Below are 15,306 nucleotides of genomic sequence, written 5' to 3' on the forward strand. Positions count from 1 at the left end.
AAGAGAGGTTAGATACAGAGAAAATTTCATTTAGGAACTGACATAAAAGTAGCACTGGGTCTTTATGAGTATAAGAATTCTTTTACTAGTGGATTTTGTCGCTTTTTTGAGTTTATCAGGAATAAAGAATTAAAGTAAATTATGGATTCACACATAAAATTTCTAAAATTTGGAACTTTTTTCAAATTTGTATGTTTATAGATATGGAATTTTCCAAGTAAAATAAAAAAGATTGATTGTAAATGTTATTTTAAATGTGTGATTACATTCTTATTTGTAATTTGAATGGAGTTGGTTAAATTTGTAAGATGGTTCCAAAAAGAGTCTGTTTTCAGCCAGCTCTATGTGTAAAGTGTCATGAGATAACTTTTGTTATGATATGGTGCTATATAGATTAAATTTGATTGATTGATTGAAAAAGAAAAAGAATGTGGGCAATAATAGAATAGACGAAAAAGAGATTCTGAGTCTAGGTAACAAAATGTACATGTATTTTCAATATCTAAATATTTGAAAGAATGTAAGTTATTGGGATATATGTTATGTAAAATTTTAATATATATTCTTGATCTTATTACTGATACAATAAACAAAAGGAAACATCCAGGATTTAGACTAATTTAAATTTAAGAAGGTCTTATTCCAGGAAGTTTTCCCTTTCTGTGTCCTTTGTCTTTATTTGTCAAATACGTCTATTGCTACATTTAATGTCAGTTAATTCTCCATGAACTGCCTCACAGAATTTCGACATCACCACCCCTGAACTAATTCATACTGAGGTTTTTAAGGTAGTGAAGTAAATGTTACCCTGAGGGGACGCTGCCTCCACATCACACAAACTAAGAGCCTTCGTTGTCTCATTTCCACGCTGATCTTCTCCAAATGTTTCCCTCACGTTGTTGGTTTCAGTTTCCACGCTTCTTTCCATGTGGTTTTCGCTGCAGGCTGGGTTTGTATAAATGTTTCCACAACGTGTCCAATCTCCCATTTCAGGGTTCTCTGGTGAACACCCTGAAGGAGGTGCGTCCCACCGCCTTCATGGGCGTCCCACGTGTCTGGGAGAAGATGCAGGAGAAGATGAAGTCTGTGGGCGCCAAGTCTTCCACCGTCCGCAGGAAGGTGGCGGCGTGGGCCAAAGACGTGGGACTGCAGACCAACCTGACCAAGATGAACCAGTACGTACACACAAGAAACAGCAGACACTCCACAGGCACTGGACTCAGATTACATTAGAGTACATTACATTAGATTACATTAGATCGGATCACATTATATTATATTATATTATATTATATTATATTATATTATATTATATTATATTATATTATATTATATTATATTACATTGGATTAGATTAGATTGTATAACATCAGATTTCATTTTCATTACAGTACATTAGATTAGATTAGATTAGATTAGATTGCATTACATAACATTACATTGGATTAAATTAGATTACATTACAGTAGAATAGATAACATTACGTTATGTTACATTAGAATAGACTGGATTACATTACATTGGATTACATTAGTTCAGTTTAGATTAGATTACATTAGATTACATTACATTGCATAGAACTTTATTCATCTCGTTGGCAGCAGCAGCACAAACACCGAATGTACAAATATAAGAAATGGAAATGGAAAAAATAGTAATAATAATAATAGTAATGAAAATAGTAGTGAAAAACAGGTAACTGTACATTAGAAAGTATCAGTGGAAATAAATAATAAAGTAGAGTTCTAAGTTCTGTCTTTACTTTCTTGGTAAATTTCACTGGTGTTTTCAGTTGAATAACCTCTCAGCTGGTGTCTGTTTCTGCACAGGAAATTTGACACCATGGCAACGTGGCCCTATTGTTTATCTGTTGCTAGGTAACCCACTTCAATGATGATTCCGGGCATAGTAACGTAACTGGCCATTGTAAGGCTATTGTATTCCAAAATTACTAATATCTCCCAAAATATTGGTCCTATCAATTTCCCGTTTTCACTAGTCTGTTCCTTGACCAAAAATACGTAATATGCCAAACTGCAGCAGTCAGCTGTGTGCAGATGTTGTGTGATGCCTGAGACACACAGACAGAGTCCCGTTTCCTTTTATAATATAGGATGTAGCATATGTGTGGATAAGTGGTTAAAAAGTTATTGAACATTTCTGAAAACATTTCAGAGTTACATGGATCAAACATCAGTAACAGCCCAATTTTACACATGATCCATGACGATGAAGATGCAAAACAGAAATGTGCAACAAAAATAGTATTTTATTTACATTTTAGAAACTTACACAGTTTTAACTGTCATATTCTCATGGGAGTTTGTATCCATATGTCGTTTACATCCTCATATTGTACGACTTTTTTGAATTTTTGTCATCTACAGAGACTAAAACCAACTCAACATTAACTGAAATCTGATCAAAACACAGTTCGATATTTGTCTTTTTCTTTTATTTGCCAGAAATGAGACTTTTCTTGAAATTCCTTTGTCTCCTCCACATTTTGTCCAAGTCTCTAAACGACTAAATCTCTGAGAATTAAACCCGATGAGAGTAGAATTTGTCTGTTTGTTGTTCCCGTCCTGATGTTGTACTGTTTCTTGTCTTTCATTTGTTGCGTCTACAGAGTCTGATGTTTGAGGAATTCTCTGTCACTCATCCGCTCATTCTTGTCGTTTGTCCTGCTTTTACAGAAACGGCGCCGTCGGACGTCCTACTTTCAGCTACCACATCGCCAAAAAGCTTGTGTTTAAGAAAGTGCGAAAAGCTTTGGGCCTGGAACGCTGCAACAAGTGCTTCACGGGCGCCGCTCCCATCACCAAAGACACGCTGGAGTTCTTCCTCAGCCTCAACATTCCTCTGTACGAGCTGTTCGGGATGAGTGAGAGCTCCGGCCCTCACACTATCTCTGTCCCAGAGGCCTTTAAGCTCACCAGGTACGGAGGTTTTCTCTGCAGGGGTGGGAGTCCGTTCACAACGCACAGCAAGTGGGTTCATATGTGTGCACGTCAGCCGCCAATAAACCAGGAGATACTGTCAGGACGTCGTCTTCGTCTTCTTCGTCTTTGTCTTCATCATCTTCGTCATCTTCGTCATTTTCGTCATTTTTGTCTTCGTCTTTGTCTTTGTCATCTTTGTTTTTGTCATCTTCTTCATCTTCATCTTCGTCTTTGTCTTCGTCATCTTCGTCTTCGTCATCTTCGTCTTTGTCTTCATCATCTTCGTCATTTTCGTCATTTTTGTCATTTTTGTCATTTTTGTCTTCGTCTTTGTCTTTGTCATCTTTGTTTTTGTCATCTTCTTCATCTTCGTCTTTGTCTTCATTGTCTTCGTCATCTTCATCTTTGTCTTCGTCATCTTTGTTTTTGTCATCTTCTTCATCTTCGTCTTTGTCTTCATTGTCTTCGTCATCTTCATCTTTGTCTTCGTCATCTTTGTCTTCGTCATCTTCGTCATCTTCATCTTTGTCTTCATCTTCGTCATCTTCGTCTTCGTCATCTTCATCGTCATCGTCTTCGTTAGTCATTTCTTGAAACATTTTCTCTGACAAAACTACTGGTTGGATTCATTTCAAACTTTATGTGTATCTTCCTTGTGACAGTGTCTAGAAAATTTGTTCACAGTTTTGAGAAATTTTATTTTGTGAATTTCTGATGAACTTTTCACATTTTTTCACATTTTTCCATATTTTGCTGGTTTGTAACATGTAACTGGTCACAGATATCAATATAATTACTACTGATCACTGATAGAAGTCATAAATGGACTTTGAATGAGTGGAGTTGTCCTCCAGTCAAAGCCCCACCCACTTCTATTGGCAGACTGATCTGCATCAACACCACAGGACTGGAACACAGAGACAGAACCTGACGACCTCACACATTCAGCTGGTTATGGATTCTTCATAGAACAGGCAGGTGACGTACAGGGACACTGGTCGTATTTTTACCTGTTTGCTTTTGTTGCAGCTGTGGTAAGGAGATCCCAGGATGCAAGACGAAGCTGCTAAACCCCGACGAGGAGGGGAACGGTGAGATCTGCCTGTGGGGTCGTCACGTCTTCATGGGGTACCTCAACATGCCTGATAAGACGGAGGAGGCTCTGGATGCAGAAGGGTGGCTGCGGTCAGGTGACCTGGGCAAACACGACCACAACGGGTTCCTGTTCATCACTGGAAGAATTAAAGGTACAAACTAGAAACAGCCCAGGCTCTGAGGAGCCCAGTGCTTTACCGAGGCCTTCAGAGCGCATGAGCTGGGTGAAAACACACTTCACTGCATCTTTTTCTGCGACCGTGTAAAAATTAAACCAAAATCTGGCGTGAGTCAGACAAAGATGGTTAACCCTTTATAGGGCACTGTTGGGCCACATTATGGAATAATGTAATAATTTTTCACCTCATTATGTAATAACACCACAGTTTTGTAATAACATGCCACATTTTGTAATAAACTTCTTGAACATGTTTTGTAATAAACTGTGCCGCGTTATCCCTTTGAACATCATTACTTACATTAGTACCATTACTTCATGGTACTTAACATAGAAGGTACACTCACTAGTCACTTTTCCATTGACCCTCAAATTGCGTGAATAGAACTTGTGCATAAAAATGTATCCAATGGAAGACGACAATTTCGCCAAAATTCTCATTTTTCAATTAAACGTTTTTGCGCTGACAAGAGGGGGTTTTTCGGGTGTAGCGCAATTGGTATATCACGCAAAACTGCAATGGAAAGACCTTTTTCAGCAACTAGAGTCACATGAACAAAAAAAAAAAACAGATGTTGACGAACGTTACAACAAGCGAAGAAGAGGAGTTTTAAAACAAGCATGGTGCGGTATGTGTGGACACACCAGGAAACTGAATCATGTTTTAACTCAGTACAGGACAGAGGGGTAATATATAATAATAATAATGAATATATCTGTAAATCAACTCGATGTTTACGTTCGTTGCCATGTTTACAGAATGACTTCTTGCGATAATAAATAAACTAATCATTGCATTTGTGATTGAATGGAAAAACTGACACTATGCATTTAGTAATATTGAATGTCAGTAAAGTTTTGTGCATACGATGGAAAAGTGTCGTTCTGACGCCTTTTCCCTTTGGCTGTGGATTCAACAGATCATTTCTGCTGTTATTCTTAATGTGGGGAAGGTGAACTAAACCCCACACAATGCATGGATACAAACTGAAGTCTGAAACAGATGCTCAAGTACAAATGAAAGTGAAAACTGGACAGAAAAATACTCCAGTAACTTAGTACAAATGCAGCCTTCTCACAGTCTTATCCTGTGTGTGTGTGTGTGTGTGTGTGTGTGTGTGTGTGTGTGTGTGTGTGTGTGTGTGTGTGCAGAGCTGATCATCACAGCAGGAGGTGAAAACATTCCTCCGGTTCCCATCGAGGACGCCGTTAAGGAGCATGTGCCGCTGATCAGCAACGCCATGCTGATCGGAGACAAGAGGAAGTTCCTGTCGATGCTGCTCACCATTAAGGTAAAGCACTGTGTGTGCTGTTCATTATGGGATGTCAGCTATAATTATAGTGAGGCTGTGCAGATAAAACACCAGGAAACACAGTCAGATAAAGGCAGAAGACGGACGACGTGGAAAAGCATGTGTCAGATCCAACTGTTTCCTCCAGTTTGATCTAATCTGACACAGATGAGTCAACAGACAGAACCAGTATGTGCTCTGCAGATGTTTAATGCACAAACACTGCCCTCTAGTGGCCTTTGAGGAACTCTGATTCTAGAGCCCAGACTGAAATGCATCAGCTGTTGTGGATTTATGCTCATTTAGATGAAGTTCAGCTGCTGCTCAGATGTTTTTTATGCTCCTAGAAGTTCATATTTACTGTATGAGGAGTGAATTTAATGTGTTTTTTAATTCTTAAAGCTACAGAGATGAGAAAATGTATAAGGCACTAAACTTAGACCTTCATTTTTTTCCCCCCAGTTCCATTAATAGAAAAAGTGTCAGCTGATGAAAACAAAAGGTGTAAACTTTTAAAGATGCAAAAAAAAAAAAAGAACTGAAAATTTAAAAAATTAATTTACACAAGAAATGTGTATGTTAGACACGAACTTTGTAAAGCATGGATGGAAGACCAGGACCTCAAGTAATAAAAATAAAAAACACAAAAAAAGTTAAAAAAAAAAACAAAACAAAACAAAGCAAAAAAAAAAAAAAAAACACACCAAAAAAAAAGCAAAAGAAAAAAAGAGAAAAACTATAGAAAATTAAAGTAAAGTAAAAATAAAATAATAACAATATATAAATCAAAATAAAATAAAAACCACAAAAAAGTAGAAATAAAAGTCAAATTAAAAATTTAAACAATAAAAGTAGAAGTAAAAATGACAACAAAAAATTAAAGGAAAAATAGCAGTAAAATAAAATAAAAATAAAAATAGCAACACAAAATAAAAATGTAGAAGTAAAAATAAGAAAATTAAAATAAAAACAAAATAAAATGGCAAAAAAAAAATAAAGGTAAAATTAAAAATAACAACAAAAAAATAAAAGTAAAAATAAAAGTAATGTATAAACAAAATAAAAATAACAATGAAAAAGTACAAGTAAAACTAAAAGTAAAATAAAATAAAATAGAAATAAAAATAACCAAACAAAATGAAAATGAAAGTAAACTCTTCGTGGTCTCCAGTGCCAGGTCAACTCTGAATCCGGAGCCCCAGAGGATGAACTGACCCCAGAGGTGGTGGAGCTGTGCAGGAAGCTGGGCAGCACCGCCACGCGAGTGTCGGAGATCTGCGGAGGCCGAGACCGAGCGGTCCACGGCGCCATCCAGGACGGGATCAACCGAGTGAACGACAAGGCCACGTCCAACGCCCAGCGCATCCAGAAGTGGATCGTCCTGGACAAAGACTTCTCCATCGTGGGCGGAGAACTGGGTGAGTTTAACTGAAGCTGAAAGACCCAGAAACACCACGTCCACCTCCAGCCGGCACCTGGTGGGTTAGAGCAGGTCGGACAAAAGACCGAATTTAAGCACTTTAGGAGATGGAACGGCTCAGCCTGGAGATAACAGGGACAGGGTTAGGTTTAGGATTAGGTTTAGGTTCAGGGTTAGGTTTGGGTTTAGGCTCAGGTTCAGGTTCAGGTTAAGGTATAGGTTCAGGTTTAGGTTGAGGCTCAGCTTTAGGCTCAGCTTTAGGTTCAGGTTTAGGTTCTGGTTTAGGGTCAGGTTTAGGTTCTGGTTTAGGTTCAGGTTTAGGTTCAGGTTTAGGCTCAGGTTCAGGTTTAGGCTCAGGTTTAGGTTCTGGTTTAGGGTCAGGTTTAGGTTCTGGTTTAGGTTCAGGTTTAGGTTCAGGTTTAGGCTCAGGTTCAGGTTCAGGTTCAGGTTTAGGCTCAGCTTTAGGTTCAGGTTTAGGTTCTGGTTTAGGGTCAGGTTTAGGCTCAGCTTTAGGTTTGGGTTTAGGTTCTGGTTTAGGTTCAGGTTTAGGCTCAGGTTCAGGTTCAGGTTTAGGCTCAGCTTTAGGTTCAGGTTTAGGTTCTGGTTTAGGTTCAGGTTTAGGCTCAGGTTCGGGTTCAGGCTTAGGTTCAGGTTTAGGCTCAGGTTCAGGTTTAGGCTTAGGCTCAGGTTTAGGTTTAGGCTCAGCTTTAGGTGCTCGTTTAGGTTCAGGTTTAGGCTCAGCTTTAGGTTCAGATTCAGGTTTAGGTTTAGGCTCAGGTTTAGGTTCAGGTTTAGGTTCAGGTTCAGGTTTAGGTGCAGGTTCAGCTTTAGGTTCAGGTTTAGGTTCAGGTTTAGGTTTAGGCTCAGGTTTAGGTTCAGGTTCAGCATTAGGTTCAGGTTTAGGTTCATGTTCAGGTTTAGGTTTAGGCTCAGCTTTAGGTTCAGGTTCAGGTTTAGGCTCAGGTTCAGGTTTAAGCTCAGGTCCAGGTTTAGGTTCAGGTTCAGGTTCAGGTTCAGGTTCAGGTTCAGGTTCAGGTTTAGGCTTAGGCTCAGGTTTAGGCTTAGGCTCAGGTTCAGGTTTAGGCTCAGGAGGTGGACTCGTTGCTCTTTTCTCCCAGGTCTAGACTAACCTTAACTCTCCTCCCTCAGGTCCGACCATGAAGCTGAAGCGGCCGGTGGTTTTGAAAATGTACAAGGAGCAGATCGAGAACTTTTACAAAGAACTGGCCACTCCCACCACCCCCGACAACCCGCTGCCCCCCAAATAAACCCTCAGACAAACCCCTCAGATAAACCCCCTCAGATAAACCCCCTCAGATAAACCCCTCAGATAAACCCCCTCAGATAAACCCTCAGATAAACCCCCTCAGATAAACCCCTCAGATAAACCCCTCAGACAAACCCTCAGATAAACCCCCTCAGATAAACCCCTCAGATAAACCCTCAGATAAACCCCTCAGACAAACCCTCAGATAAACCCCTCAGATAAACCCCTCAGACAAACCCTCAGATAAACCCCCTCAGATAAACCCCTCAGATAAACCCCCTCAGATAAACCCCCTCAGATAAACCCCCTCAGATAAACCCCTCAGATAAACCCTCCGATAAACCCCTCAGATAAACCCCTCAGATAAACCCCTCAGATAAACCCCTCAGACAAACCCTCAGATAAACCCCTCAGACAAACCCCTCAGATAAACCCCTCAGATAAACCCCTCAGATAAACCCTCAGACAAACCCCTCAGATAAACCCCTCAGATAAACCCCTCAGATAACCCCTCAGATAAACCCCTCAGATAAACCCCTCAGATAAACCCCTCAGATAAACCCCTCAGATAAACCCCTCAGATAAACCCCCTCAGATAAACCCTCAGATAAACCCTCAGATAAACCCCTCAGATAAACCCCTCAGATAAACCCCTCAGATAAACCCCTCAGATAAACCCCTCATAAACCCCTCATAAACCCCTCATAAACCCCTCATAAACCCTCATAAACCCCTCATAAACCCCTCATAAACCCCTCAGATAACCCCTCAGATAAACCCCTCAGATAAACCCTCAGATAAACCCCCTCAGATAAACCCCTCAGATAAACCCCTCAGATAAACCCCTCAGATAAACCCTCAGATAAACCCCTCAGATAAACCCCCTCAGATAAACCCCCTCAGATAAACCCCTGAGATAAACCCCCTCAGATAAACCCCTCAGATAAACCCCTCAGATAAACCCCTCAGATAAACCCCTCAGACAAACCCCTCAGATAAACCCCTCAGATAAACCCCTCAGACAAACCCCTCAGATAAACCCTCAGATAAACCCCTCAGACAAACCCCTCAGGACCCGCCGGCCCTCATCGCTCTCCCTCGTGTCCTGTTTTCTCTCCGGTGTAAATGTTTGAGTTGCCTTAAAGCTTCAGTTCTTCAGTCTCCGTTTACATTTATGGACGTTTCAGAAAATCAGAGAAGCCATCGTACAGAAGCTTCAGCCGTGGACTGTGGATGAAGTGAACCAGCTTTATTCGTTTTACTGACACGAACAGTGACGTGACAGATGAAGGAGCAGCAGCTGCGTACGAACAGCTGTTCAGTTGATCCCACTGGAATACTTGACATAAAAGCTCGTTTTCAGGTTGATTAAAGATGTCTTTTTTTTGTTTGGGATGTTTATTTATTTTATTTTTTTGCCAAAGTCAAACTCAACTCGGGCCAAATCAGCTTCAGACGACGTGGAAAAATATGACGTTCTTCAATTCTATCAATGTTTCCTGTGTGGTTTTGTCGTCTTTATCCACATACTTTTACCGAAAATATCTGTTTATTGTTATTCAGAGTCAAAAGCTGCGAACCCTCCCATAGCTGAACATAGAAGTGTTTTTCATGCTGTAAAATGAACCCATTGAAGCCATAAATATTGCTTTTTTTTTGTGTGTGTAATGTGTGACTGTAATGGGATGTCCGCTGTGCTCACATACCTGCCTGGCTTGGTTGAAATGTTTTCTTTTTGTGTGTAAAGTTGCTGAAATCTTGTGTAATATTGTAAATACGTTCCGCCTTCGTTCTCATCTTCCTCACTCGTCTTTATTTATTTTAATTTTCTCGCATTATTCAGCTCATGTTGCAGGCGTGCATCGATCAGCGCGGGAGTTTTTGCACTTGAAGCGAGATCATATCTTATAATAATAATATATCAGCTGCGTCACAAAGGCCTCACTGATCTGTTGCATCAAATATATGAACGTGGAAACGCTCGCGCTTTTATTGCGGTGACCTTCCTTTGAGACGAGGATATATTTTAACAGAAGAGGTGATTGGAATCCAAAGAGCTGATGTTGTAAATGAAGTAACTGTACAGAAGTGTGGTTGAAAATAAAAGGTTTGGGGAGAAACCGAAAGGAAATGATGTAACTTGAACAAACTGGTAAATATGGAAATGAAGGTGATGCAGTCGGTCTGGGGGGGAGGTCACCTGACGCTTAATTAAAAAGCTCTTAAATCATAATATCGAAGTTTAGATTTGGCTTTTTTTGTTTTTTTGTTTTTTTGAGACCAGAGTGACCTCATGACCCCGGACGTAGACCTGGATCTACCTGACCATAACCAGACGCTGTTATCAGACGAGACGATGTTGAGGAAAAGCATGAACCTAAAGCAGAAGTGACTGTGTACACTATGAATGTCTGTGTTGGATCAGTTATGGAATAAAACTGAATAAATACTGAAATACTGTCACCTGTCGTCCATCTGTCCGACTTTACATATGAATGAGTCCGATTTTACACAAACATCAGGATCAGCGCCGTCAGAATAAGAGCGCTAACAGGTGGTTCCAGGAACAACAAGCCCCGCCCCTCACACGTATTGTAGCTGATGTCATCGGTCCAGCTGATGTCATCATGTCTGTGTGTGCTGATGTCACAGATCCACTCTGTTTATATTTGTGCCAAGTTTGAACGAAGCTGAAAAACACTGATGTTTTTTAGGATGTGAAGTTTAGTTTATTGTAAGTAAATGGGAGAAGAAAAAAGATTTTAAAAATTCTTTAAAAATTTTTCAACACATCGTTACTGGGTCAATTCTAATCTATAAACCCAGGCTGGTGTGAGTTCAACCTATAGTTTTACTGCTGCTGACATTTGAAATTTTGCCCTTTATCAGTAAATGAGGAAAAAAAGGATTTACACTAGAAAACCACACACCTCTGCCAACACCCCCCCCCAGGCACCACCAAAATTTAATCATTTCTTCTTTGGGCCAGTATCAACATGTCCGGAAAATCCTTCCACAACTTTCTGAGGTATCTTGATACAGACAAACAACCCCCCCCCCCCACCACCACCAAGTCACGACCAAATGTGGTTTGAGGTTTTGAATTCAGTTTTGCTGCCAGAGCTTTAACAAACAAACAAAACGGCGCCCCCTGCCTCCGCTTCAGGGAATCAGCTTCTTCAGGTAAGAAATTCAAGGTGTTTCAAACTTTTATTTAAATATTCATCACCGCCCCCTGGTGTTCAGATGGTAAGGCTATAGTATGTGCTCCAAAAAGGGTAATTTTGGACCTTGTTCAAATCTAGTTTAAAATTGTTCTAGATCATTATTTATGCCCATCTAGATTTTTCCAGAGGTGTTTCAAGGGTTTTTGAGGCTTTATTTCAACTTTCATCGACACCCCCTGGTGTTCAGATGGTAAGGCTATAGTATGTGCTCCAAAAAGGGTAATTTTGGACCGTCTTCAAACCTGGGTAAAAAGTGTTCTAAATCATTATCGATGCCCATCTAGATTTTTCCAGAGGTGTTTCAAAGCGTTTTGAAACTTTATTTAAATATTCATCGACACCCCCTGGTGGTGAAATGGTAAGGCTATAGTATGTGCCCAAAAAAGGGTAATTTTGGACCATGTTCAAATCTTGTTTAAAAGTGTTCTAGAAAATTTTTGATGCCCATGTAGATGTTTTCAGAGGCCTTTCAAGGTGTTTCAAGCCTTTTTTTGAAAATTTTTGGCACCCCCTGGTGTTCAAATAGTAAGGCTATAGTATGTGCTCCAAAAAGGGTAATTTTGGACCATGTTAAAATCTAGTTTAAAAATGCTCTAGATCATTATTGATGCCCATCTAGATGTTTCCAGAGGTGATTCAAGGTGTTTCAAGCCTTTATTTTAAATTTTTTTGGCACCCCCTTGTGTTCAAATGGTAAGGCTATAGTATGTGCTCAAAAAAGGGTAATTTTTGACCATGTTCAAATCTATTTTTGAAATGCTCTAGATCATTATTGATACCCATCTAGATGTTTCCAGAGGTGATTCAAGGTGTTTCAAGCCTTTATTTTAAATTTTTTTGGCACCCCCTGGTGGTGAAATGGTAAGGCTATAGTATGTGCTCCAAAAAGGGTAATTTTGGACCTTCTTCAAATCTGAGTAAAAAGTGTTCTAGATCATTATTCATGCCCATCTAAATGTTTCCAGAGGTGTTTCAAAGCGTTTTGAAACTTTATTTAAATATTCATCGACACCCCCTGGTGTTCAAATGGTAAGGCTATAGTATGTGCTCCAAAAAGGGTAATTTTGGACCATGTTCAAATCTAGTTTAAAAATGCTCTAGATTATTATTGAAACCTATCTAGATGTTTCCAGAGGTGATTCAAGGTGTTTCAAGCCTTTATTTTAAATTTTTTTGGCACCCCCTGGTGTTCAAATGGTAAGGTTATAGTATGTGTTCTAAAAAGGGTAATTTCGGACTTTCTTCAAATCTGGGTAAAAAGTGTTCTAGATCATTATTGATGCCCATCTAGATGTTTCCAGAGGTGTTTCAAGGTGTTTCAAGCCTTTATTGTAAAATTTTTTGGCCCCCCCTGGTGTTCAAATGGTAAGGCTATGGTATGTGCTCCAAAAAGGGTAATTTTGGACCATGTTCAAATCTAGTTTAAAAATGCTCTAGATCATTATTGATACCCACCTAGATGTTTCCAGAGGTGATTCAAGGTGTTTCAAGCCTTTATTTGAAATTTTTTTGGCACCCCCTGGTGGTGAAATGGTAAGGCTATAGTATGTGCTCAAAAAAGGGTAATTTTGGACCTTCTTCAAACCTGGGTAAAAAGTGTTCTAAATCATTATCGATGCCCATCTAGATGTTTCCAGAGGTGTTTCAAAGCGTTTTGAAACTTTATTTAAATATTCATCGACACCCCCTGGTGGTGAAATGGTAAGGCTATAGTATGTGCTCCAAAAATGGTAATTTTGGACCAAGTTCAAATCTTGTTTAAAAGTGTTCTAGAAAATTTTTGATGCTCATGTAAATGTTTCCAGAGGCCTTTCAAGGTGTTTCAAGCCTTTTTTTAAAAATTTTTTGGCACCCCCTGGTGTTCAAATGGTAAGGCTATAGTATGTGCTCCAAAAAGGGTAATTTTGGACCATGTTAAAATCTAGTTTAAAAATGCTCTAGATCATTATTGATACCCATCTAGATGTTTCCAGAGGTGATTCAAGGTGTTTCAAGCCTTTATTTGAAAATTTTTTGGCACCCCCTGGTGGTGAAATGGTAAGGCTATAGTATGTGCTCAAAAAAAAGGTAATTTTGGACCTTCTTCAAATCTGAGTAAAAAGTGTTCTAGATCATTATTGATGCCCATCTAGATGTGTCCAGTGGTTTTTCAAAGCGTTTTGAAACTTTATTTAAATATTCATCGACACCCCCTGGTGTTCAAATGGTAAGGCTATAGTATGTGCTCCAAAAAGGGTAATTTTGGACCATGTTCAAATCTAGTTTAAAAATGCTCTAGATTATTATTGAAACCTATCTAGATGTTTCCAGAGGTGATTCAAGGTGTTTCAAGCCTTTATTTTAAATTTTTTTGGCACCCCCTGGTGTTCAAATGGTAAGGTTATAGTATATGTTCTAAAAAGGGTAATTTCGGACTTTCTTCAAATCTGGGTAAAAAGTGTTCTAGATCATTATTGATGCCCATCTAGATGTTTCCAGAGGTGTTTCAAGGTGTTTCAAGCCTTTATTGTAAAATTTTTTGGCCCCCCCTGGTGTTCAAATGGTAAGGCTATGGTATGTGCTCCAAAAAGGGTAATTTTGGACCATGTTCAAATCTAGTTTAAAAATGCTCTAGATCATTATTGATACCCACCTAGATGTTTCCAGAGGTGATTCAAGGTGTTTCAAGCCTTTATTTGAAATTTTTTTGGCACCCCCTGGTGGTGAAATGGTAAGGCTATAGTATGTGCTCAAAAAAGGGTAATTTTGGACCTTCTTCAAACCTGGGTAAAAAGTGTTCTAAATCATTATCGATGCCCATCTAGATGTTTCCAGAGGTGTTTCAAAGCGTTTTGAAACTTTATTTAAATATTCATCGACACCCCCTGGTGGTGAAATGGTAAGGCTATAGTATGTGCTCCAAAAATGGTAATTTTGGACCAAGTTCAAATCTTGTTTAAAAGTGTTCTAGAAAATTTTTGATGCTCATGTAAATGTTTCCAGAGGCCTTTCAAGGTGTTTCAAGCCTTTTTTTAAAAATTTTTTGGCACCCCCTGGTGTTCAAATGGTAAGGCTATAGTATGTGCTCCAAAAAGGGTAATTTTGGACCATGTTAAAATCTAGTTTAAAAATGCTCTAGATCATTATTGATACCCATCTAGATGTTTCCAGAGGTGATTCAAGGTGTTTCAAGCCTTTATTTTAAATTTTTTTGGCACCCCCTTGTGTTCAAATGGTAAGGCTATAGTATGTGCTCCAAAAAGGGTAATTTTGGACCATGTTCAAATCTAGTTTAAAAGTGTTCTAGATCATTATTGATACCCATCTAGATTTTTCCAGAGGTGATTCAAGGTGTTTCAAGCCTTTATTTGAAAATTTTTTGGCACCCCCTGGTGGTGAAATGGTAAGGTTCTAGTATGTGTTCTAAAAAATGGTATTTTCGGACTTTCTTCAAATCTGGGTAAAAAGTGTTCTAGATCATTATTGATGCCCATCTAGATGTTTCCAGAGGTTTTTCAAGGTGTTTCAAGCCTTTATTTGAAAATTTTTTGGCCCCCCCTGGTGTTCAAATGGAAAGGCTATAGTATGTGCTCCAAATAGGGTAATTTTGGACCATGTTCAAATCTAGTTTAAAAATGCTCTAGATCATTATTGATGCCCATGTAGATGTTTCCAGAGGTGATTCAAGGTGTTTCAAGCCTTTATTTGAAATTTTTTTGGCACCCCCTGGTGGTGAAATGGTAAGGCTATAGTATGTGCTCCAAAAAGGGTAATTTTGGACATTCTTCAAATCTGAGTAAAAAGTGTTCTAGATCATTATTGATGCCCATCTAGACGTGTCCAGTGGTGTTTCAAAGCGTTTTGAAACTTTATTTAAATATTCATCGACACCCCCTGGTGGTGAAA

General features: G+C 39.1%; 1 protein-coding gene across 1 annotated transcript in view; it reads left to right on the forward strand.

The window, feature by feature from the left end:
- Positions 1–10,657, forward strand: part of acsbg2 (acyl-CoA synthetase bubblegum family member 2) — a 40,194-nt gene extending 29,537 nt beyond the window's left edge. Inside the window, exons 10-16 of the mRNA XM_030132793.1 lie at positions 994–1,175; positions 2,697–2,939; positions 3,972–4,189; positions 5,368–5,507; positions 6,679–6,925; positions 8,077–8,197; positions 9,259–10,657. Coding sequence (XP_029988653.1) covers positions 994–1,175; positions 2,697–2,939; positions 3,972–4,189; positions 5,368–5,507; positions 6,679–6,925; positions 8,077–8,195 — 1,149 coding nt within the window. The 3' untranslated portion in view covers positions 8,196–8,197; positions 9,259–10,657. The remainder of the gene's footprint in view (positions 1–993; positions 1,176–2,696; positions 2,940–3,971; positions 4,190–5,367; positions 5,508–6,678; positions 6,926–8,076; positions 8,198–9,258) is intronic.
- Positions 10,658–15,306: the final 4,649 nt, after the last annotated feature.

The sequence above is a fragment of the Sphaeramia orbicularis genome, chromosome 4, assembly GCF_902148855.1.
Source record: "Sphaeramia orbicularis chromosome 4, fSphaOr1.1, whole genome shotgun sequence".
Taxonomy (NCBI): Eukaryota; Metazoa; Chordata; class Actinopteri; order Kurtiformes; family Apogonidae; genus Sphaeramia; species Sphaeramia orbicularis.